The sequence below is a fragment of the Sesamum indicum genome, linkage group LG6 (genome assembly GCF_026168435.1).
Source record: "Sesamum indicum cultivar Baizhima isolate 11 linkage group LG6, ASM2616843v1, whole genome shotgun sequence".
NCBI classification, from domain to species: domain Eukaryota; kingdom Viridiplantae; phylum Streptophyta; class Magnoliopsida; order Lamiales; family Pedaliaceae; genus Sesamum; species Sesamum indicum.
In genome coordinates, this window is record NC_142662.1 from 16,452,634 (window position 1) to 16,478,442 (window position 25,809).

The window sequence follows — 25,809 nt, forward strand, 5'->3', positions numbered from 1 at the left end:
GCAAAATTTTCCATGGAAAATTCTAAACCCTCTTCAGTACCACTTGCTGTGCATTTTCAATTGAGTAAGGAACAGTGTCCTCAAACTGATTGTAAAAAAGACAAAATTAAAAATGTGCCTTATTCAAATGCTATAGGATCTGTAATGTACTTGATGGTAAGCACTAGGCCTGATATAACATATGCAGTTAGCTGTTTAAGTAGATATATGTCAAATCCAGGTTCTTCCCATTGGGAAGTTGTAAAATGGCTCTTTAGATACTTAAATGAAACTAAAAATCTTGGTATAACTTTTTCTAAAAGCACTGATGGTGTTAAACTTAAAGGTTTTATAGACTCAAATTATACCAATGATAGAGATAGTAGGAAATCTACTACTTCTTATATTTTCACTCTTTGTGATGCATGCATAAGTTGGAAATCCCAACTTCAAAGTATTGTGGCTCTTTCTACTACTGAAGCTGAGTATATATAGCAACCACTGAAGCTATAAAGAAAGTAATATGGCTCAAAGGTTTAATTTCTAAAATTGGTTTTCTGGAAAATAAACTTACACTCTTCTCTGATAGTCAATCAAGTATTCAGTTATGTAAGAATCCAGTTTTTCACTATAGAACTAAACACATAGATGTTAGATATCACTTTATTAGGGATGTCATTAATAAAGGAATAATCAATCTTGAAAAAATAAAGTCTAAAGAAAATCCTGCTGATATGGGAACAAAAAGTTTACCTATTGAAAAGTTCAAAAACTGTCTCAGTATTCTTCATTTATAATCTGTTATTCTCCTAACCTTTTCTTGCAGGTACTGGAAGCTAAGACAATGATGATAGCCTAATGACCCAACATCTTGGTTTGGACCAAGGTGGAAAATTTAAAATTATATGGCCCAAACCATACATTTGGGCCTTGCTCAAATGCACGGCCAAATCATTAAAGGCCCAGAGGCCCACTATCCACCAACCCGACCCACCAAAGGTTCGACCCTGCTGCCTTATATTTATTTCAGTCTCTTCAACTGAAAACCCTAATCCCCCTTTTTCTTCCCTATCCCGTCTGCTCTTCTCCTTCCTTTACTCAAATGACTCCTTGGGTTCTTCCTCAACCCCTTGTCTTTTGAGCTTCTTCCCTTACCCAAAAATGGCCGTTAGTAACCTTCCCCTGGACAACCTCTTTAAATGGCTGGTCTTGGTCGGTTCATTGCTAACGAAATAATCTGCTCTCTCTTCTCTTCTTCTCTAAAACCCTAAAATGCCTGAGTGGCAAAAACCTCAAAGCCTTTGTGGCCCTTCCTTTGTGGAAACCGTAAAAGCCTCTGTGGCATATCCTTGGTGGATTTCTGGGAACCTCTGTGGTTCAAAAAACCACTGTGGTTTTCTGATTTGTGCAACCTTGAGTGAGATTGTGACCTTTGGCCTTGGGTCTTAAGCTCTGGCCGTATTTTACTTACTTCTGTTTATGTCCCCGTTTCATGTACTGTTGCTTTTCCCTGGTCTTGCTCTTGTAAGCTTATTTCTGCTTTTTAGGTTCATTGTAATTTGTTTTAGAAAGGTGTGTAATAATCTTTAAATCTCTGTAAATCTTTGTAATTGTATTCTCCTGGAGACCGATCCACTCCCAACAACATGGAAATAGAATATTAGTAAGGGAAAATATTTTCGAAATTGGAAAATTTAATAACATCCCTGAAGAAGAAATGAACTCTTCAAACAGTTTATTGAATTTAAAAAGGAACATAAAAAAGTAACAACTGATGAATCATCAGTATTTTATGCAAAAATAGCGCAAGAAGATGAAGATGAATTAATTAATTACAAATTTAGTGGACATCATGAGGTAATTATAATTCTTGAAAATGATGATTTGAGATGGGAAAATGATCCATGATATCTAATGAAAAGGTACCTTAATGTTGTATCTTTTTCAGCAGGATTATACAAACCTAGGGCACATTATCAATGTATCCTTAAGGCAACCCAAAGTGTTGAAATAATCATTCATTCTTCAGTAATGGGAAGGAATTTAATTATTCTAAAGCAGTAATTAAAAAGTTTATCATAGAATTGGGGATTAACCCATTAGGGGAAAAAGAATATTTTCACCCAAAATTAAAAAATACAATAAAGTTCAATTACTGGGACTATGTTGAAGCATTTAATAAAGCTTTTCTTTATAAAAATTATAAAAGAAAACATACTTGATATTTTAAAATTTGCCCACTGGTCTTCCAACAAGAAATACCGAATTGGGTATTTCAATGGTGGATAAATTTTGGTCCATCAATTTCTATTCTTCCTGAAATCTTCCAGGAATATTATACGAAATGGCTGAATTATTCTTCAAAAATAATTCAAGCAGAAAAATCAAGAAAATGATTGAAGGAATGACTTCTCTTTATTTCTTTATGGAATTCTCTATTCCATGGATCTAGAAATGGGACCTAGAAGTAGGAATTACACTACAAAAAGTTCCATGCATCAAAAGAAGATAGTGTTCAAAATTCTGGAACAAGTTGATGCAAATTGATCCCGAGACCAAGAAATACTATGATCAAGAAATTATTAATGAGATGGAAGAAAAATTGCAAGAATATAAAGTTCTTGCAGAGAAAGAAGAGAATCAAGCACCTAATCCTTTTGAACATATCTCCCAAAGAATCATGAATAAGAAAGGGGTGATCACGAAAGATCAAGTGATTAAGGAATATCTCAAACAAATGCAAAATGATCTTAAAAAGAATCTTTCAGGAATTGCTTCTCCAATGAAGACTTCAAGCAAAATTGGAGAAAATAAATTTTCTTATCTTGCTGGAGAATCTCAAAATCCATTTGAGGAATTTTCTCGAAAGGAATTTCTTGATAATTTATTCAAAGGAATTCGAGAGACATTGAAGGAAAAATCTAAGATGGAAATTTCATAATCATCTTAAGATAAAGAAGACCTCAAGCAATCGGGATTGAAATCAGAAGAAAGCAGCTTCTCCAAATTGATGAAGAAATAAGGTGACAGTAGAGCAAGTCAATGAAATTGACCAAAGGATATGTGTCAACAATGAAGCGATGCTTGGCAGATGAAGGCCATGCGGACGTGAAAAAATGATTTCAAGTCTGAACCATTTGGTTATAAATATAACCCCTTCCCCCCTTTTTTGAGGGAGCCATCACGAGTCTTCATGTGTTGAAGTAGAAGCACTTGTAAATTTCTTTCTCTTTTTAGTTATATAAAGTTTGATTTGACAGAAGAAGGGATACAAGCTAACTGTGAGTTTTCTTATTTAGCTTTCTGCATTTGTTACCTCCATTCTTACTTCTGTTTTGTTTAGCTAATGCAAGCCTAAATTGCCGCTGCTGAATTATTCAACTATAACGGAGATAGCATAGCTATATAAATATATATACAATAAAACCTCTATAAATTAATAATTTTGGGACCACGAAATTTTATTAATTTAGAGAGATATTAATTTATCAATAAATTAATATTTTATTAATTAAAAGAGAGACTTTTTAAATTCAACAAATTTAGTACATATGTATTGAAAATAAATGAATTCATATATGTTTCATTGATTATATTCATGCATCAATCAATTCTTTGTAACTAATTAAATATATTCATGTATAATATCAATTCATTGTATACAATTAACTATTATATTCATAGACGCATGTATCAATTCATTGAAATTACTTAAATATATATGCTTACATTAATTCGTTGCACTTAAATAACTATTATAGCCAATTAAATATATTAATGCATGATGAATGAAATATATATTATATAAATCTCAATATGAAAATAAAATAATTCATAACACCCAACCATGTCTTCTCATCTAAAAGGCATCGCAAAATCATCCATGAATGATCAAATGCGTAAAGTATTACAGACTTCATATTTTAGCAAATTACTATAATATTTATAATTATAATATTTATAAATTATTAATTTAGAGTTTTAACGGGACCTAATATTTATAAAGGAATTTTTTGAAAAATTATTATCTTATTATCTTATCGAATTTGATGATTTTTTACAAAGGCCCAAGTTGGGACCAGAAGATTTTATTATTTTAGAGAGTTTATTAATTTATAGAGTATTAATTTATAGAAGTTTTACTGTATATATATATATATATATATATAAATATATATAAAAAAAAAGAGTATTTTTTGTTACTGATGAAGATAAGGAGAAATTGAAAGAACATAAAGATAAGACTCTCTGGGTCGTCGACTTAAATTATGGGTATGAACAAGGTCGGCCTTGCCATTACTGCACGGTTTTACCGTGCTTTGGCGTTGTTTTTTGGCTTTAGTGTGGTATCTCTAGACCAAGATTCATACCTATTAATTTAAATCAACGTAAAAGGTTCCCAATTTAGTCTTCCCTTATGTTATTTGATTTTCTTTATATTTATCATAATAAAAAATATTCTTTTAATGCATTACGTCTGCATGGTCGGTTTTTTCTACCGCCCACATGGTCAGAATTATCTTTTTACTTTTATGCCTTCCGCCTACATGGTCGGTTCTCCATACCGCCTCATGGCTAGATTTAAATTTTCTTAAATTTTTTCGATTGATAAAATATATACTACCAAATATATATGTAAAACATTCTGAATTATTAGAAAATTAATATTAAAAATATAACAATAAAATTCAAATACATTATATTAAATAATAATTACTCAATAATAAAATAAATTTAAATCCGACCATTAAATAATAATTTACTCAATAATAAAGCAAATTTAAATCCGACCACCCAGGCGGTATGTAGAACCGACAATGTAGGCGAAAGACATAAGAACAAAAAGTTCATAAAAATAAATCCATCCATGGAGGCGATATGAAAAACCGACCATGTAGACGGAATGCAACAACATAATATTTTTTATTATGATAGATATAATGAGAATTGAATAAAATAAGAAAAGACTAAGTTGGGAGCCTTTTACATTGAGTTAAACTAATAAGTATGAATTTTAGTTAAAGGATGCTACACTGTAGGCCCAAAATAATGCCATAGAACGACAAAACCAGGCCTTGTTCATACACATAATTTAACTCAACGACCCATAGTGTCTTTTTCATATGTTCATCTAGTTTCTCCTTATATTTATCAGTAATGAAAAATACTCTTTTTTTTTAGCCTTGCTATCTCCATTATTATGAATAATTCAACAGTAGTTTTTTAACCTTGTATCATACTAAGAGTAAGAATGAAAGTAAGAACGAAGGTAAATAAAAGTGCAAAAATATAAACAAGAAAAACTTACAAGTACTCTTTGCTCCTCTTTATGCAAAATAACACTTTGAAATATAACTAAAGGAAAAGGAGCAAGGTACAAAGGCCTCAGCTTCAACATGAAGACTTCCGAGGGCTTCCTCTCCAAAAGGGGGGAGGGGGCTTCTATTTATAACCGAATGTCCGGACTTGAAACAATTCTTTTGCGTCTGCATGGCTTTCATTCGCCAGGTGTCTTCTGATTGTTGACACGTGTTATTTGGTCTATTGGTCACTTCATTTTATTATAATCTTAGAGAAGCGGCTTTCTTCTGATTCTGATTCTGATTGTCTGTGGTTGTCTTTTTTTCAGAGGATTCTGAAAATTCCATTTTTGATTTTCCTTTCAAAGTTTCTCTGATTCTTTTGAACAAATTATTCAGGAATTCTTATTGAGTAAAGTCCTCAAAGGGATTTTGGGATTCTCCAGCGAGACAAAAAAATTTATTTTCTCCATCTTTGGAAGAAATTTCCATGAGGGATGCTATTTCAGAAAGATTCTTTTTGAGATCTTTCTGTATTTGATTAAGATATTTCTCAATCATTTGATCTTCTGTGAAAACTCCTTTTTTATTCAAGATTCTCTAATAAAGTATGTTCAAAGGGATTTGGAAGTTGATTTCTTCTTTCTCAGCAAGAATTTTGTATTTTTGCAGCTTTTCCTCCATCTCATTAATAATCTCTTAACCATAGTATTTCTTGATCTTATGATCAATCTGCATTAACTTGCTCCAAAATTTTAGCAATATCACCTTTTAATACATGAAATTTTAGGGTAATTCCTATTTTTGGTAACCATTTTCAAATCCATGGAATGGAGAATTCCATAAAGAAATAGAGAGAGTCATTCCTTCGACCCATTTTCTTGATTTTCCTGCTTGGATAATTCTTGGTGAATAATTCAGCCACTTCGTATAGTATTCCTAAAAATTTCAGGGAGAATAGAGATTGTTGGACCAAAATTTATCCACCATTGACACACCTAATTTCGTATTTCTTGCTGGAAGACCAATGGATAGAGTTTAAAAAATCATGTGTGCTTTCTCTTATAATTTTCATAGAGAAAGGCTTTATTGAATGCCTCGATATAATCCCAATAATTAAATTTTATATAATTTTTTGATTTTGGGTGTAGATTTTATTTTTCACCTAATGGATCAATTCCCCATTCAATAGCAGTGATGAATTTTTTAATTACCGCTTTCGAATAATTGAACTTCTTTCAATTACTAGAGAATGTGTGGTTGATTTCAACACTCGAAGTTGCCTTAAGCATTTATAATATGCTCTTGGTTTATATGACCCTGCTGTAAAAGATGCTACATCAAAATATCTCTTCATCAGATACCATGGATGATTTTCCCATCTCAAATCATCATTCTCAAGAAGTATTATCACCTCGTGGTTCTCACTGAATTTATAGTTAATTAATTCATCTTCATCTTTTTGCAATATTATTGCGTAAGATGCTAAGGTGATGATTCACCAGTTGTTAATTTTTTTTGTTCTTTTTTAAATTCAAAAAATTATTTGAAGAGTTCAAACATATTATTATATTTTTTAATTTCCAAAATACTTTCTCTTATTAATGCCATATTATCATGGCGTATTTTATCACCTGGACGAAATCTACCTCCTTTTTTATTAGAGGAGTTCCTCCCTCGTTTTTTTTTTAAGGGAGTATTCCTGAAAAATAAAGATAATTCATTAGTCAGCATAATAACCAGCAATTTGCTGATGGTATAATAAATTTGCTATCCAAAGTTATTTAACACAATTCTCTGCAGAGACGTCTGCATCTGAAAATTGTATGAAATTGTCAAAAATAATTTCTTGATTTCTTCAATTCATTTTTTAATTATATTTTGGCCTCTCTTCAATCTTGCCTTATATTCAAATGGTTTATCCCAAAACTTAAATTTATAAACAGGCCAATGTGTTCCTTTAATAGAAAAGTTTTTCCTTTTGATTAATTCTTTAGCCAAATATTTGGAATTTTAGAGTATATATTTATTCCTCTAAATAATTTATTTCAAATTCATTAAGATTTATTTCCATCAATATATTCTCTTGATGGAAAATCGAGAAGACTTTAATTGTATGCTTTTCATTGAGCAACCTCTTGACTTCAATAATGATGATGATGATGATGATGATGATAATAATAATAATATTAAATATAATAATAATAATACAGTTGTATTGTTGGTAATGTTTAATTTTAGATAGATACTGGAATACTATACTCTTATGATGATATATGAAATTAAAATATGAGATATTTTTTTAAAATAATTCTAATACATTATAAATATTTTTTTATATTAACTTGATATAATATTACACGTATTTCTAAATATATAAAAATAGTTAAAAAGTAGAAAAAAGTTGGCAAGTCGGCTCATGAGCTTTCAAACAGGTCAAGAAACTGGAGCTCGAGTCCAGCCAGCTCACGAGGCTGCTCAAATCACCTACCACCTCTAATGATGACAATATTTATGCTACAAATTTGATATATAGCAATTTTAATCCTTACCTGCAAATAAGTACGGATTTTTCCTCCAAAATTGGAAAATTCCCAATTTTTAGTCTTGTGAGTCTCACACATAGTTAAGTTTCGACAAAATTATTACTTGTTTTTCAATAAAAAATGGATAAAACTTGTATAAAAATTAAAAAATAATAAAATGAATTTGCCACTTATATATTTGGACTGTTCTAAAAGTTACCACCCCAAATTACATGATAAAAATATATGGATTTGCCTGCTTAATTATTCTTAGCGCTCATAAAGTTTGAGTTGACGTTGTTATATTATAAGTATATATGTGCTTTAAATTACTTTACCTACTTTTTTATATGCTTTTCGTTAGTAGTCTGATGAGACAAATTAATGTTATTTGCTACTGTTTAATCTTTATTTTCTTTTTAGAAGTGAATAGATAATATTTACATTATAAATTTCGATTGAGAATCAATATATAGTACAGTATAATATATGTATTTAACTTATAATATAAATAATTATTATTATAATAGGTTAATAATTATTATTAAAATAGATTTATTTTTTGTGTGTTGATTTTCTTCTCCATCAACGGCTCTCAATTCCTGAATATCCTTAAAATAATTAGGATTTTTAAATCGGATTATCGGTTCTTTCGCAACCCTATTCTATTTTAAACTGCTGATGATAAAAAATTTAAAAGTTAAGTATGAGAATAATTTCGAAATGGATTAGCCCAATTATTGTAACTATATCCCTTATAGAACAATAGTCTACATAAAATATCGTTTCCGTAGAAGCCAATTTATTAATTTGGTTTTAGTGAGAGCATAATTGCTAGGCTTAGTCTTATCCGTTGGGGGTGAGATAATGTCTCCGTGATGAAGGTAATTTTAATACGAGGTTATAAAAATATTGTCGCTACTCTGGTGTTAACTTGAGTTTGAACTTTAATATTTGTGGAAGGTTTATTTATAATGGGCCTTTTATTTTCTCACTGGATGCTTTATTGTATTCTTTTTAACTGGTATGGTTATAATTTCTTGTCTAAGAATTTCTTTAGGAGTTTTGATATTTACTCCTCGCTTCGGGGTGTCTTGTTATGTGTTTTAAAGAAGCTTGATATTCATGAACTTTGGATCGTTCTATTATACGCCTTAAGAAAAGTCTGATTGTTATTGGTCTCGAAGCGTCTATTATGCACCTCAAGAAAGTTTGTTTTTTTCACGGCTCAAGCAATTCAGACCGTCATTGGCTTCAGAGCGTTCTATTACGCGCTTTACTAAGTTTGTTTGTCATTGATCCGGGGTGTTTTATCATGCGCCTCAAGGAAGCTTTTATTAATTCTTTTAAAATTTTGAGTTTATCACTCCCTATTTGGGGCGTGTGTTTGACACGATGAACATTCTATATAATATGTTTATTATCTTTTGTATTAATTATTTTAAATTGTCTTATTATCATAGATAAACAAAGGCATTAGCTCGGTTGTTTAGAGCGTCATTTTAAATAATAAGAGACAAGTCACCACATAATGGGGGTAGAGTCGGGCCAATTTCTGTACTATCTCCCCTTCGGAACAAAAATAATTTTTTTGTTATGTGTTGTCCAGTCATGCGGGTGCACCCATCGTGGCAGTTAAGGTCATTTGTACAACCATATTAATTAATTTCCTCCCGAAGTATAAATTTATTATTTTTTACTTTTTAATTTTAGATGAAAGATAAAATAAAAACTCACTTCTACTACTTAACAAATTAAGTATTTTCAGAAGGGGAGCAAGTATAATTTTGAAAGCTTGAGAGACGAAGTATAATTTTACGATGTTAGGGAAATTCAGGAATAATAAACCGTAAAACTTAGACCACGTACGTAAGTATAATTATGAACGAGAAAATTGCAATTTTAGTTCTCTAGTATAGAGGGTGATAATTTTGGTCATGTTGAAATTAATTTCGGTAATTTGATTCTACAATTAAAAGAAATTCAAAATAATTTCCAGCCCTAAATTAGCGTGTCAAGGGCCCAAACACAAGTATATTTTGGGTAATTTTTTGAATTTTCGATTAGAATTGTCCTCAAATTATTATTTATTTTTAATTACATGGTCAAATTGCCAAAATTGATTTCAACACGACTAAAATTGCAGTTCTCTTGTACTTGTAGTACTAGAAATTAATTTTTTTTGAATTACTCATGATTTTAAGTTACATTAACAATACAAAACAAAGTTAAAAAGCAATTCTTAAAATACACCTAGCAAAGAATCGCGAGTTTATTTTTGATGTACCATACAACATGATCAATACCCTATCGTAAAAATTATTATCTGCAATGGTTTTATATAAATTTTACAATCTTACTTTAAAAATACACATTACACCGATGACGCGTCAAAATTTATAAACCACTCAAACCCTCATTTGTAATGAACTGGGAGGTATATATCTACGCAACTTAACAAAATTATTTGTACAACCTCGGAGACATAAATAAAGTCATGAATCCTAGTTTTTGTCAAATAATAAATACTTATTCACATGCGGCTTTCAACTCACACCGAATTAATTAATAATGAAAACCACACGTTCTTCACCATACCCTTAAAACTAAATTGTAATGGATGTCATCTTCACCATTTGACGCGAAAACATAGAACAAATTTTCATGACAAAGCTTCAATCCTACTCAACAACGTTTTTTCACACTATTAGAAAAAAAAAATACAAGTAATTCTATGTGATATCTGTACAGTATTCTCTTATAAAAAAATAGTAAATTATATTTTTATATTTTTAATATAAAATAGTTTACCCTCTTAGATAATAAGGTAAAATTGCTTTTTTTTTAACAAAGATAGAGGAAAAAATTACTTTAGTAAAAAAATAATTTACTCATTTACGATATTACATGAATAAATTGCATTAAATGCGGTAAATATAACTGAAGAAGGGTACTATTACTATAAAACTATGATTTCTTTTTTAATTGCCTAATTTGTAAACAATAACGTAACTGATTGAAATGCCGACGTATTCAGCTGCAATCCCAAGGTACGAAGTCTTCCGGCGAGAATTCACCATGAAACGCTTCACCACCAGCCACCTGCAGCAACGGTGCCCCCGCTGCCGCCGTGCAGAACCACCCATCAAGCTGGTAGTGGCCGCTGATGCCCAAGAAAAGATCCGGCAGACCAAGAAAAGCATCGTCAATGTTGTCATTATCAGCTGAGCAGGTCGAAGATATAGGAGACATATGAGCATTTCTGTCGCTGCCGTGCTCGGCAGCGGAAACCATCAGCTCAGCCGCCTTGGTTGCAGCAGCCTGGACGTCTTTCGGGGAGTTGGAGGCGGGACGGGGTAGCTGCTGGGCCAGCTCAGGGAAGTTGAGGAAAGCAGAGCGGCCTTTGATTGCAATGGCGGCAGCGTCGTGGGCTCGGGCCGCCATTTCCGCGGTGGCGAAGGTTCCCAGCCAGATTCTTGATTTCTTTCTGGGCTCCCGGATTTCGGAGACCCATTTGCCCCAGCTTCGTCTCCGAACTCCACGGAATGTGGGGTGATCATTCCTTTCGCCATGGTTAATTCTTGTGGAAATCTTGTTTATTCTTTTCATTTTGTTATGATCAGTTGTACTGGGTTCGGCTCTGGAGAAGAAATATGGAGAGGAGGTGGTGGTGGTGGTAATGGTGGCGGCGGCGGTGGATTCATCATGCATACAATCGAAAATGGTGAATTGTTGATCCATTCTTGGTGGTGGAGTTCGGTGGTTAAGAACTGAGATCTTTGGCATTATATAGTACCTTGCTTGTATATATGGTGGAGATCTACTATCGTAAAAAAATATATGTATAAATAAATAAATAAACGTGTAAAATGCAGACACCCCAATGTATTGAGTTATTTGCATTTTGCTCTCTAACCTTTTTTTTTTTTCATACTTCTCCAGACAATCTTTTGATTCAGTTGCATTTTGCATTTTTTAAGGAATAATGATGGAATATTCAGTCCGCAAGTATACACGCGTCTGAGATTATTTTGGGTTCGGTAAAATTATAAGGTTTAATGCAGAGCCCCCAAATGTATGAGATTATTTGCACTTTACCACCCAACCCTTTTGATAAAAACAAAATAAATAAAAAAATTGGAAAAAATCCAAAAAAATGCGGAAATATTCAATACATAATTTGCAGATAACAACTTCACATTACAAAATAAAATCAAACAAAAAAGCATGAACTTTCTATAATATCAGATATGTAAAACCCCTAAACCGACAAAAAAAAGAAAAAAAACTTTAAACTTCAAAGCAAACAAAAAACTTCAACACCATAAAGTTAGTAGAATATTACAAAGATTTAAGAAATCTAGATGAAAAAATAAGAAAAAATCATCGACCCAAATGAAGAATTGAACTTCAACAACCCAAATGAAAAAATCGCGAAAGAGTGCAACTCCCCAACAAAATCAAACACACTACTATAGTATAAAAAGAGGAAAAATCCAACCCCCCCCCCAAAAAAAAAAAAAGAAAAAAAATCATGTGTATTTCAATCCGTGCCACCATAACATTTAGCTTGTAATGTGAAGTGGTTTATTTGCTGAAAAAATATTAAATTTTCTGGAAATTTCCTTTTTTTTTTCTCCATTTTTAAGTATTTTTCTCCACATATTTTTTAAGTTATTAATTTATTTTGTTTTTTTTTTTTGGTTTTGTAAAAAAGTTGGGGGCAATCCCATAGGTTGGAGGGTTGTATATATTTAACCCTTATAACTTTATCGAATCCAAAATCGCCTTGATCAGGCGCGTGTAGACATACGGACAGAATATTCCGTAAATTATTTCTCGAAAAACAAAGTGCATTAAAATTAAAAGGTTGGGTGTCAAACTGTAAAAAAACAGTTGGGAGGCAAAGTGCAAATATTCCCATACATTTTGGGGGTATCTGCAAATAACCCCATATATAAATAGTAGTTTAGGTTAGTCAACTAGATAAGTTAAACTAACTTTCTCATTAATTCTACTTCTCAAACGACAAGGCTGCATGAATTCTTGCTATTTTTCCGGCACTCTACACATGGATGTTAGCTCTATTTTTCATATTTAAACACTCTAACCTTCGATTGCATAATCTATTTCATCGTTTCTCTAATTTATTTTGTTTTTTTGTTTTTGCAAACATTTCCTAAATTAAGATCATTATTTGTACTGCGAGGGAAGACTTCCAAAGAGCTTTTTATGGGAAGGTTTAGTCCGAATTCGATTCGACTAAACATAAACCAATTATATAATAAGTGCAGTACATTTGTCAAGTGATTGATGTATAGTTAGAAAAAATGACCAATCATATAATAAATTTGATATACATACTTTATAATAAATCTAATTCGATCAAATCTGACTCGGATAAGAATTTTTGGCTTTCTATTGTAAAATGCATAAAGTAAAGATATATAAAGAGTAGTATGAAGTGTGCAGTAGGCACATGGTGATTAATAATTCAACCTAAGAGTAGTAAAGAAATGGTATTTGAGAGAGAAAGGTTTCTTGGATTTACACACAATTCTACTTTGACCAAAAGAGAAATGCAAAAAAGAAGTAGTATCACATGTTCCTTTTCTTTTTTTCCTCCCTTTTTTTCTCTTTGGGTAGAATCAAACCATACGTACCAAGGAAGTGACTGAAAACAGTAACTTGTACCCCCAAAGATATATCTAATGCTAAAAAATACAATTAAAACTTTGATTTAATTGAACCCTTTTTTTTTTCACCTTTTTTCCCCTTTTTCTTCGAAAGGTAGATGATTGAATGAGATGCAATAGCATCAATATGAACAACAATTTGTCATATGAAGGCCTTACAAGCAATAAATTGTGAGTTCGAGGTATATGAATGTTGGTATATAGTCTATTGAATAATTGTGGCCCAAACTTGCACTGGACGGCCAAACAACTTAAGGCCCACCGGGCCACCTATCCACTTGACCCGACCCACAAAGCTCCGACCCACCTACCCTAAATATAAATATCCTAATCTGACTAACCCTAACCATTTTCCTTTCCCTTTCCCCGCCTCCTCTTCTTCTCCTCTGACTCCTAGGGTTCTTCCCATAACCCCTTGGGCCTCTGTGTTCTTGCCTTCCCAATCTATGGCAGTTAATCCGCCATTAATAGATGGCCCCTTTAAATAGCTGGTCTATTATGGTTCAAGGGTTAAGCAAGTTAACCAGTATTCTACTTCTTCTCCTATTCTCTGAAATACGACCTAAAGCCTTTGTGGCTCAACCTTTGTGGTTTTTCTGATAAAGCCTTCGTGGCATTCCTTTGTGGATATTCTGGTGGAACCTTAGTGGTTTTCATAAAGCCTTTTGTGGCTTTAAGTTGTTTGTGCAACCGGGTAAGGGTTGTGGCCTTTGGCCTTTGTAGGCCCTGGGTCTTAAGGCTCCTGAGCCGTTTACAAACTGTTGATGACCCCTTTTACTATTCTGTTACATTTTCTTGGTTTAGTACTTGTAACTTTATTTCTGTTATTTAGGGCCATTGTAATTTGTTATAGAAAGGTTTGTAACTATATTTAAATTTCTGTAATACTTGGCGGAGACCGACCCACTCCTTACATAGTCTACTGTTAGTAACAGAATCTTAATTTGAATATATTTTTTAATTTATAAAAATTGATAGTAGTAATAAATCGAATCTTATTAAAAAAAATCGAACAATAATTGTCAGCATGCATGGCACGTCGAATACTTGCTATCATTTTGAGGGGTTAAATGTAACATGTTTCTTTGCCAAAGGCTAAACTGTTGCCAGAGGAAGGCATTTTTAGGCTTTCTTGTGATGTTTTAGACTGAGCTGATACTTATTAATTTATCAATATGTAAAATGTTATAATATTTAGCTCTTTCCAAGTTTATTTAATTTCTTACTATATCTATCATAATATTTTTTGAATTTCTGTTTATTTGTTTTGCTATCGCTCACCTTCTGCCTATGTGGATGGACTTAATGGCAATGTATCGATCCCTGCATGGTTTCAGGCCATGTCTCATGGTATCATAGCCATGTTATCAGAGTTGGCAGGATAATTCAACAATATTTTTTACTTTGCATAATATGCAAAATATTTTTAGTACTAGTATTAATTCTATTAAAAATGCAATGACGGAAGAATATGAGATTCAAAAAAAAAATAGATCAATTAAATAAATAAAAATTACTAACATTAGTCCTAAATTAACTTATAATTTTGGACGTTTTGATTTTATGAAAATTAAATAAATAGTGACAGCTACTGAAAAATTTATAGCTCTTGATAATAAAGAAAAAGTAATAAGACTTTTATACACTACGGATATAAAATATTATCAGGAAGAAGATAAATTCTTGCATATAGGACTTCTGCAAATTGCTTTTAAGCCCTTAACATTAGAAGATTTACCAAAAATCTTTTTAACTGTCTTTAGAGATGCAAGAAATTTAGACTGAAAAAATCTTTAATTGGAATAATAATATAATCTGATCCATGGACCAGTATATTTTAATATTATCCTAATTTACAATTATCATTATCTGATGTGAATATACTTGATACATTAACTTTAAATGTTAAGACATGTGGGTATAATTATGCACCCGGATCTGAATTAATTTGTGCATGTTACAGGATATATTATAAACTTCTTCATGCCCTGAATCCTAACTGTAGGACACAAGATAATAACTCGTTAGAACTAATAATGTTGTTTGAAACTAATGTTCGTAGCTCTGAAATTAGTACTAGAAGATAAATAAAATGGAATGAACTAAAATTTCATGATAATTGGATAATAGAAAGGGAAGTATTAATTTTAAGTAACACTGAAAGTAATTATGCTAATACTATTCGAAATTCAGAAGGAAATGTTCAAATAAAATATTAGTAAAGTAATTTCTCTAATGCAAAAGTATATAAAATATTATTTCCTACAAGAAATCTACTTGCTAATGAATTTAGTAATGAAAATTTACTTGCTCAGTAATTTAGCAACGAATTGTTTAAAATATATATTAAACAATGTATAATATCAATGAAAGTTTTACTTGCTAATTAACTCAAAATTGATATTAGCATCAAATTTTATCGTGGATCAAGTTTATAATGAGATTTTCTTGGCCAAATTCGCCGGCTGACAACATTACTACAGTCATAAATACTATACATCCAAAGATCATGAATGCCATGAACAATCATCTTCAACAGCCCGTTACCGCGGATGGAGTTAACATAGCTACATTTTAGATGTATCCTCTCAAGTCCCCTGACCCTAACAGTGTGCTCCCATTATTTTCCTAGAATTTTTGGCATATTGTCGATAATGATGTAATGACTTGCGTACTTTGAAGTCTTAATCAGGACTTGTTATTACATGAATTGAATTTCATTTCACGCATATTGTCCTGATACCGAAATGTGAGAAATCGAAAAATGTGAGAATTTCTTCTTTAAGAATAAGTTGTTTATCCATCATATCACCACTAAGTTCCATAGGAAAAGCAAATTCACCTGAATTTTCGTTATAGATTATTTTTGTTTGAGTCCAATTTGATTATGGACTCTTCTGATTCCTTCAATTCTAGATTCATTAATTATATGGACTGAGTTGGAGTTTTGACGCATGATTTTTTTTCATATTGATGTTTGTCATGGTCATTCTTGAAAAGAATCCCCGCAGATTTTTAGAGGTTTGAAGCCTATCGCATTTATTGTAATACTCTAATTTGGTTGAAGATCTATGCGGATCACTTTCTATTTCCTCATCATAAATACTTTCATATGAGGGAAAATCTTTGAATTGGTACATAAGCACCAACCCACAGTAGTAAACTTTCTTAGTGTACCATGCTTTTGTGGGCAGTATGGTAATATATGATCTCTTGCTACACATGTCCTACAGTTACAATTTTTGAAACTTTCATTCTCTCATGTGGGTTAGTATGAAAGTCCTTCTTGTGGTTTTTTTTTTTTTTTTCTATAGATCCAGATTTATGTTCTAACTTTTGATTTTGTACACCAAGATCATTTTCTAAAAGACGATTATTTGGAACTTTTTGTGTATGAGTAGCTATTCTTTTGTCTACTCTACTTTTGCTCATTTGATTCTCTTATTATAGTTGGAAAATTATTATCATTACAACAGAAAGGTGCTCTTTTTTATCTACGTCTCAATCGCTTCATGTTCTTTTAGATAGATGCTTGATAACATCAATTTTTAAATTTATCTTTGAGGAAAGGCATTCTTCCTACTACAAAATTCAGTTCTATGACTGGATCAATATTTTCCTCCATGAACTGCAGATCTTTTCAAGGAACATAAGGGCAGCTACTTCGGTTGGTACTCCACTCTGGAAAAAGTATTTCTGAAATTAATAGATATACTAATCTATTATAGAAATATTCGTTAATTGAAACCAAAGAAAACATGTGTGTACTCTCTAGTCTTACCAAATCTATTGTTGCTGAAGTATCCATTCTCGATGAAGTGTAGTTTAATCAGCCTTCTGAGTCTGTTTTTGCAATTGTACCTTTGGATTCTCCAGCCACAATTCCTTTTTGGTGTCTTTTAAGATATTGTCTCATGCAACTTTCACCCAACCTTCTAAGGTTAACTCTAATAGTTGTTTGAAGCTCTTCTATTGAGTTTCAACATGGTTGTTGTTATTTTCGTAGTTGCAACTCATTCATCTATCAACTTTTTAATATATGAAAAGTCAATGATATCCAGGTTTAGTATAGTGCTACATGGATGCAAAGGCTGGAGTATGATCTTTGTCCATGGTGTATTTGCCGGCATTTGCTTAGATTTCTTATGGACTCAATCTGGTTACCATGAATGAGGGGGTGGAATTGGTGTGGAAATTCAAAATTTTTCTCATTTGATGTTCCTATTGAGAATCATTTGAATCTATGCTTCCCTCCGACACAAGTATTGTTGGATTGAATTTGTTGGTTTGGAAGTTAACTAAATCCATAATCCCAAATAGAGAAAAGGATCTTGCTATTTTTTGCAGATCCGATAGATCTACTTTTGATAGCTCTATTATATATTTTATTATTTTGATAATATCAAGAATTAGATTTTCTCGTCTCTTCAACTTGGGATCTCTTTTGTCTTTCCCTTTTGATGTAGAGAAGGTTGGGGTCCAAAACCATCCCGATACGTTCCTAGTAGATCTGGAGGTCTTAGGGGCATTTGTCGATTTTGTCTTCAGATCTGTGACTTAAGCTTTTAGATCCATAAGATCCTTATGTAGAGTTGGGATGATCTTCAGGATGTCGTTCATCTTTTGGTTGAAGAGATCTATTTTCATAGGCATGTGCTATATCCATGGTTTTTTGAACTGTCTTCTGGATCTCTCTTTGGTTTTGAAAGAATTTTGAGATATTTGACTCGAGTTCTTCCCATTCAATTTCATTTCTCATAATCCTAAGGACCGTAGCGTTTTACAAACCTATCGGATCCATCTCTCCTTGCTCATATTTTACCTTAGATCTCGGTACATCTTATCGTTGTTTCTCATATGTTGTATACAGTCCTCCTTCTCCTTTTTTTGATGAGGATCTTGATTATTTTTTCTCTTTCTCGAGCCATTCTAACAATGTGTCAATCTTTGAGAAGTTTCATGAAAAAAAATCTTCCTTTGTATTTTCAGAATTTGGAAAACTTTCCTATTATCATTGTTACTTGAACTTTTTTTTGTTTCCATACTTCGAAAATTCTCCTCCACAAGGAATTAAAATATCAATATGTAATACAAATGATTTCCTTCTGAGGATTAAATGCATTTTTGGTCGCATAACTTAGGTCATTTGGCAATTTTATCCTTTAATTTTCTAGAGTGGCATTCTGCTCCTGTATCTTTTAATTTTTCATGATTTCAATCTTTTTGTTAGCCGGAGTTCACCTCCACCAGCGAAAAGGGTGTTCAATGAAAAATGACTGAAACGCAAAAATTAAAAAGATACATAAAAAGGCCACCCTAAAAAATCAAAGGACAAAAATATTAGCAAAAATGGACAGATAGGAACATAAGCCCCAATTTCAAAATATCACGTGAGAGGCACATACAATTTTCTAACAAAATTAATGTACTCCAACAAAAAAAGGACTAAACTTATGAAAATTAAAAATATCGCGAACCAAAATTCTATCCTAAAAAGTAAAAAGATAAAAATGTCAAATGATCTAATTAAGTTATCGAATTAAAAATATATTTAAGCCTTTTTTTTTTCAATAAAATCGAGGCTTTGATACCATCTTGAGTGAGCATGTGGTGCAAAAAGCAAATAAGAGCATAAAGTGATTAAAGTGCTCATTTTAAAGTTTTAAAGAGGTATATAAATTTGTCCATAATTCAGTCAAATTACAAAAATTGTCATTTTTAGAAAATGTGAGAGACAAAAATTGAACTTTTTGAAATCGAGGGACTAAAATTAAAACTGGGATTAAATGCATTTTTCATCCTCTAACTATAGCTCAATCCCATTTTAGTCCTTTATCTATCTAGGGTTTGAATTTGGTCCTCTATGTAATTAAATTGCTCAATTTTAGTCCTATTTTGGCCGGGAAAAAAAACCAAGTCCGCCGGAAATTGCCTATGTGGACCATTTAAATTGGGGCTGAAACCTCAATGGTTTACATTTTTATGACGTGATATTTTTTGAATTAAAAAAAAAATTACATGGCTTCTTTATCCACGTCACACAGTGACGTGGATAAAGAAGCCAAACACTCTCAGCAATCATACGCTTTTTATAAGAGAAAGCAGCAGCCCCATTTCCCAAATGAAGAACCCTAATCTCGATTTCACTCTTCTTGCTACTTCTCTCTCTAAAATTCCTTCAATGCCCGTTGTTACAAGTTCGAACGAGTGTCATTGTGGAAGCCCACAGTGATGCGAACGGCGTGGACGAACAAGAACCCAGGGAGAAGGTTTCACTCATGCCGGCAGTACAAGGTAAGAAAACCCACCTTGGTTTGGAGTTTCTCTAAAAAAATTATTTTTTGTTTTGTTTAAAGGGTTATTTTTGTGGTTTTCGGCAGAGAGGAGGGTGTAGATTTTTTGCATGGGAGGATCCCCCAATGTGCCAAAGGGATAGGGCCATTATTCCAGGTTTGTTGAAGAGAATATATGGCCTGAAAGCAGAGGTTGAAGTGTTGAGGAAGAGAAACAAGAAAAATAAAAAAATCTTTGTTGGTTTAGCTTTTCTTTTGATGATTTTGTGTTGGTTGTTGAAATAGGTAGGTAAATTTTGTGTTGTTGCTGTTGTAGTAGAAGGAAAATATTCCTTTGCAATTATCGAATGTACAAGTGTATTTGGTTTTGATTCGAAATGATATTTGGTAATGTACAATTGTAAATTTTGTGTTGTTGTTGCTCTTTTTGGATTTTTGGTTATATGCAACCTGAAATGTAGAATCTGAAATAATTGAAAAACTGGAATGAAACATCTAAAAAAATGGAAAATTGGAATTAAACATTTGCAACAATGGAATAGGACATTTGTAGTAAAAGAGCAAAATTTCATTGATTGAGAGTGACACAAGGTTCACAATGATGGGAATTGAGCAACTTTTCATTGTTTCTGCAAACATATGTGCAGAAATAAGAGCAAAAACAAAATCAGCTGTGAACTTTTTGCAATCAACTGTACTTACATAAAAAAGACCAAAAACAACAATTTACAATTGTCAACCTAATGAACTAATCATCTAATGAACTAATCTGGCTTAAATCTAAAAACTTTTGTCCTCCATCTCTGATTATTGCAGCACGGTTTCCTTGTGGTGCTCTTGATGTGTTGGAAAAAACTGGTAATCCTTGGCTGCCAATCATAGGTGGAGGTGCTCGAATTTGGACTCTAGGTTGTAAGGTTAAGGCTGGTTTGATTGTTGCATTTGTTGATACATTGATGGACCTTTCTTGTATACTGGAGCTGCTGCAACTTGAGACTCTTGTTGTGTGATACATGGATCAACAGTTGGTTCATCCATGGGATCTTCTTCAAGAGGCAAAGGTGGAAGAATGGTAGCACCTTGTGTTTCCTGTATCCAATTGCATGTTCAAAAAAACTTATAGTTCATATTGAGTTTGCCATCTTAAGTTAAAAAAAAAAAAACTTCAAAAAAACTGTAGAAACTTAAACTTATAGTTGAGTTTGCCATCTGTTTACCAACTTGAGTTTCTTGTGCTGCTTTCTTCTTTCTCTTGACATCCTGTTACATTAACTCAAAAGGTATTAAAATAGACATCCAATTCATGTTATAAGTACATTTTCAGATATTGTTTCTTACTCTAACACTCGGGCCATCTGTATTAGCTGCTACTTCAAGAGCTTTCTTCTTTCTCTTGGAAGCCTATTAAAATAGAAAAGCAATATCAAATTGCAGAAAAGCATTAATATACAACAATCATGAGAAACACCTGCTAGTTGATAGGCGAGAACTCTCTACAACACTCTTTAGGCAAAACATAGTCAAATTTACATACACTACCCCTTATGTACTTTCCTTCGGGAACATGTATGGCTACACCATCATAATGCAAAGAAAGTGTAATAGAATCACTTTTAAGGTCTGTACAATATTTAAAAAAAAAAAAAAACAATGTCATTCAACAGTAAAAGTATATACAGAGCATTATTTTAAACATATAAATCATAAAAAATATGGGACCACAAGCAATAAACAATATTTGGAAAGAGACAACACATGCCAACTATACACTAAACAAAAAACATTATGGGACCACAAGCAATAACCTAAAAAAGGCGGAGGGAAAGCAACAAATAACTCATAAAACAACAAAAAAAAAAAAACAACTTTAAAACATAGAAAACTTACGGTACACAGGCGGAGGCAAGCCCAAGTGACGCTCAGGCCGTTTCATCACCATCGTGGACCAGTGTTTCGTCTGATTTTTGAAACTTGCGTGAAGGCGATTTGGGGGAGAAGGGTTTGCTGAGTTCTTCGATTTGGGGGAGACGGGTTTTAGGGATTTGGGGATTTTTCTCTCTTGCTAAGTGTTTGGTGTGTTTGTGTGTTTGTGTGTTTGCTGAGTATTTGGCTTCTTGTGTGACGTGGATAAAGAAGCCATGTAATTTTTTTTTTTTAATTCGAAAAATGCCACATCAAATAAAAATGTAAACCAATGAGGTTTCAGCCCCAATTTAAATGGTCCACATAGGCAATTTCCGGTGGACTTGGTTTTTTTCCGGCCAAAATAGGACTAAAATTGGGCAATTTAATTACATAGATGATCAAATTCAAACCCTAGATAGATAAATGACTAAAATAGAATTGGGCTATAGTTAGAGGACGAAAAATACATTTAATCCATCAAAACTGTGTAGTTTTAGGGAATCAAAAGTGATAGACAACGGCAACTATCACTTCATTTTTGTTTAGAATAATTTAATCCATCTTTTTGCCTCCAACTTTCTATTTAGCTTCGCATTCTAAGTTCGCTTAGGACAAGAGCAAGACGGCTTTTACCTGTTCTCGCAACTCATTGCATTTTTCCCACTTCCCACCTAAATCCAAAATCCAAATATAGTAATGAAATTACACATGTGGTACTTTTACTTTTCCCTTTATAGAACCTTCGAAGAAACCGACATCCTCTAACAAATTGATCGATCAACTTTGAATTTCTCGAAAAATAATAATTCTTGATGGCTTTCATCTAAATGCATGAACCTTATGTCAAATTTTAGCTTATATATAAACCCCAGCTACTAGCTTTTACCAATGGCGGCCCTTGTTATCCAATCCTATCTTTGAACTTGGGATACAACTCTTAGAAGTCGTTGAATTGGAAAATGATGTTTGAAAATGATGATTATGAGGCTGATCTTGCCCTTCTTGAAACCATTAGAAGACATTTGCTTGATGATTCTCAGATGCCTTTCGTACTTTCCAATAACGGAATCGAATCCAGCTCTCCCGAATTGTCAGAGACGCTGACAATGGAAGAAAGTGGTTCTCATGACATGTTTCTGTGTGGCGTCATCAGCGGCGCCACCGATGCGGGGTGGTTGCCACCTTTGGCTTCTGCTCCGATGGTTGTCAAGCCTGAGCCTCAAGTTTCCTTTGAAATGCCCACAATTCTGAATTTTCCGGCAGCAGCGACGATGGAGAGGGCGACAGCAGTGTCGCCAGTGCCTCCTAGGGGGAAGCATTACAGAGGGGTTAGGCAGCGACCATGGGGGAAGTTTGCGGCCGAGATACGGGATCCAGCGAAGAATGGGGCCCGGGTGTGGCTCGGGACATATGAGACGGCGGAGGACGCGGCGTTGGCATATGACCGGGCTGCATATCGCATGCGCGGGTCACGGGCTATGCTAAACTTCCCACTGAGGATAAACTCCGGTGAGCCGGCGCCGGTTAGGATTACGGTGAAGAGAGCAGCAGTATCGCCGGATCGCTCTTCGTCTATGAAGAATGGGTTGTTGCGGAAACGTAAGACGGCGGCGCCCAAGATGGTGCAACTTGCAAGTGGTGAAATAAAAAAGGTCCAAGTGGATTCGACTTCACAGTGACAAAACAGGGATTAAGTTTCTAGTTTGGTGGACGACAAAAGTACATGTTTTTGTCTTTTATTGAGACCATGTTGTTTATTTCTTATTCGATTCATTCAACAATTGTATTCTTGAACCTTGTTTACTTTTCCAATAATGAGATATAAATCAAAAATGAATATATGATGTTATATGGTAATGAACGTGGGCGATCAATGAGAAAAAGCCCATAAACTGGCATATAGCCTTCACATTGAAATTTGATGAGTCCAAGTTATTACCTTGAGAATAGGAATTCATATAGCACCACATTACTTGAAATAATCAAATTAAGCAACGCAACCATACAGAAAATGGTAGGCAAGGATCTTCATTTGTTGTTCATGGGTCAGGCTTATTCTTGTAAATAAAGAATTCTTAATTAGCTGGCAACAAAGTTGAGTATGTGTATATTAGACATGCTCTCCGGGCCAATAAATATCATGGTAGTCCTATTTATCTTGAAAAGTATTTGCATTTTATCTTCATTTATAGTCCAGCTGTTAATTGTTCCACCTTGCCGCAAGCTGATTGTACATTCCTCCAGTGTTGTAACACATGATTGGTTCTGAGGTATGGAAGGAATTAGGAAAATAAGATGATAAAAACACAACACAGTAAATTCTGATTGGTAAAGAAAGAATTAGCGAGTGATGAGTTTTGGTTGTCTTACACAAGGACATATCATCAGATAACATTTTTCTTCTCTTCTTCGTTTTGTGAGGATATCGCGCAAAGGAAACTTTTTCGAACAAGATAAACCTTTCAAAGTCCAGTAGTTGTATTTGTACACTTCATGTGTGGAACTCCATTATTACTCTCTATTTTCAAGTAACATCTGTCCCTTGGACATTGATATTGTAGGACTGTCTCATGGATGAAGTTGGGATTGAGTGTTTTAAGATTCTAAAACTGCAGTAAACATAAAAGCACTGGAACTTACAAGTATATCTTGACCTATCCATGCAAAAGAGGCATTTCTGTACACAGCCAAACCACAGCAAGAGCTGTGCAGAATGGAGCAACAGCAAAGTATGGTGTGAGATAACCCCCAAGACAGGCACTTTCATAAATGATTCTCCAGCTCACTTGAACCACCTGAAAATTTTAGCATCCATCTCATCTGAGAGTTTGATTCTTCTTTTCTAGTGAAACCCATGAACTACTTTGGGTACTACTGATTCTCAATGGAGAAAACTGTCACTTCATTTTCGTTCGATTGTTATCTTGTTTGCTCATTTTAAGTTAGGGAAACTCCATGAAGTAGAAGTACCATACCTTGATAGTAAGGCAACTAAGCAAGTCTGCCAACCCTGTGAAATGAAAAAAGGCAGAAATTCAGGAAGATAATCGCCACAGAAACATCAAATGCACTCACCAAGTTTTTCATCAATGGAGTCCTAAAACCATAAAAGTTCAGCTTTGAACATGGACATAAGAGAAAAAATGCAGGTATTTTTTTTTTTTTAATTGAATTTTCAATTGAGTCCCCAGTCCTTCTATATTAAAAACGCACAAGATAATTACAGCGGGGAGAGCTACCTCCCTAAAATTTCTAGTAAAACCATAAACAAGGAGTACTACTCCCTAACAAATAGAGCAACAATAAACAAGGAGTACTACTCCCTTACAACAAAAGACCCGAACAGGTGTCATAGAGAAATTATGGCAAGTCAAAAAGATTTTTGTTATCCCACCACGTCGTGGATTGCACAACACCTGCAAATAAATCTGTACAAAAAGGCCAACCCAAAGTGTATGTAATGTTCCAAAAGGATAAATAATGAACATAAGTATAACCGTGGAGAACAAGTTTGTATGGCTAGCAGCCTTTGAACCTCTGCGAGGGGTTCATAAGACCTGCAAAAGATAAAACAGCAAACAACTAGATAAAGGAGATTAACAGAAGTGATAAGACCAAAAGGTAACCAGATAAATATTGGTCCCAACGTCAACCAATATGGATGAGTAACCTCCTAGGACCCCATATAGGAACAACCAAAAAACAGCACAGAAAAGCTCAGATAGGGCAACAAATAACAGCGAAGAACTAGTCAGTAATGAAATACCCCTAATTTCATGAAAAAATATGCTTAGCTGAAATTAAAGGTATTTAGTACTTCTGATTCTAATAGCAGGCAAGGAGCAGGCGTCCAGTCTAATTAAACCTTTAGGAATACCAGTGATATTATCTAGGGATACAATGGTGAGATGTTGGCTGAAACAGGCTTGGTTAGCAAAATAATCAGCCACTTGGTTACCCTCTCTAAAGATGTGTGTTATCTTGAACTCAGTTTTGGATAGAAGCTCTCTAATTTGTTGCAGCAAGTTTTGAAGGTGCCATGGCCCTTGGGGGGGAGAGGAAATAAGCTTGATGGCGATGTTGGCATCTGTTTCCACCCATATTTTCCTAA

The 25,809-nt window shown here is 33.3% G+C and overlaps 2 protein-coding genes across 2 annotated transcripts; one reads left to right on the forward strand and one right to left on the reverse strand.

Moving 5' to 3' along the window:
- Positions 1–10,674: 10,674 nt before the first annotated feature.
- On the reverse strand, positions 10,675–11,602 carry LOC105164366 (ethylene-responsive transcription factor ERF039). Its single transcript, XM_011083004.3, has one exon. It carries the CDS (start codon positions 11,588–11,590, stop codon positions 10,838–10,840), a length of 753 nt encoding a protein of 250 aa, XP_011081306.2. The 5' UTR covers positions 11,591–11,602; the 3' UTR covers positions 10,675–10,837.
- Positions 11,603–22,526: 10,924 nt separating this feature from the next.
- On the forward strand, positions 22,527–23,537 carry LOC105164449 (ethylene-responsive transcription factor 1A-like). Its single transcript, XM_011083100.3, has one exon. It carries the CDS (start codon positions 22,658–22,660, stop codon positions 23,375–23,377), a length of 720 nt encoding a protein of 239 aa, XP_011081402.2. The 5' UTR covers positions 22,527–22,657; the 3' UTR covers positions 23,378–23,537.
- The last annotated feature ends 2,272 nt before the right edge of the window (positions 23,538–25,809 follow it).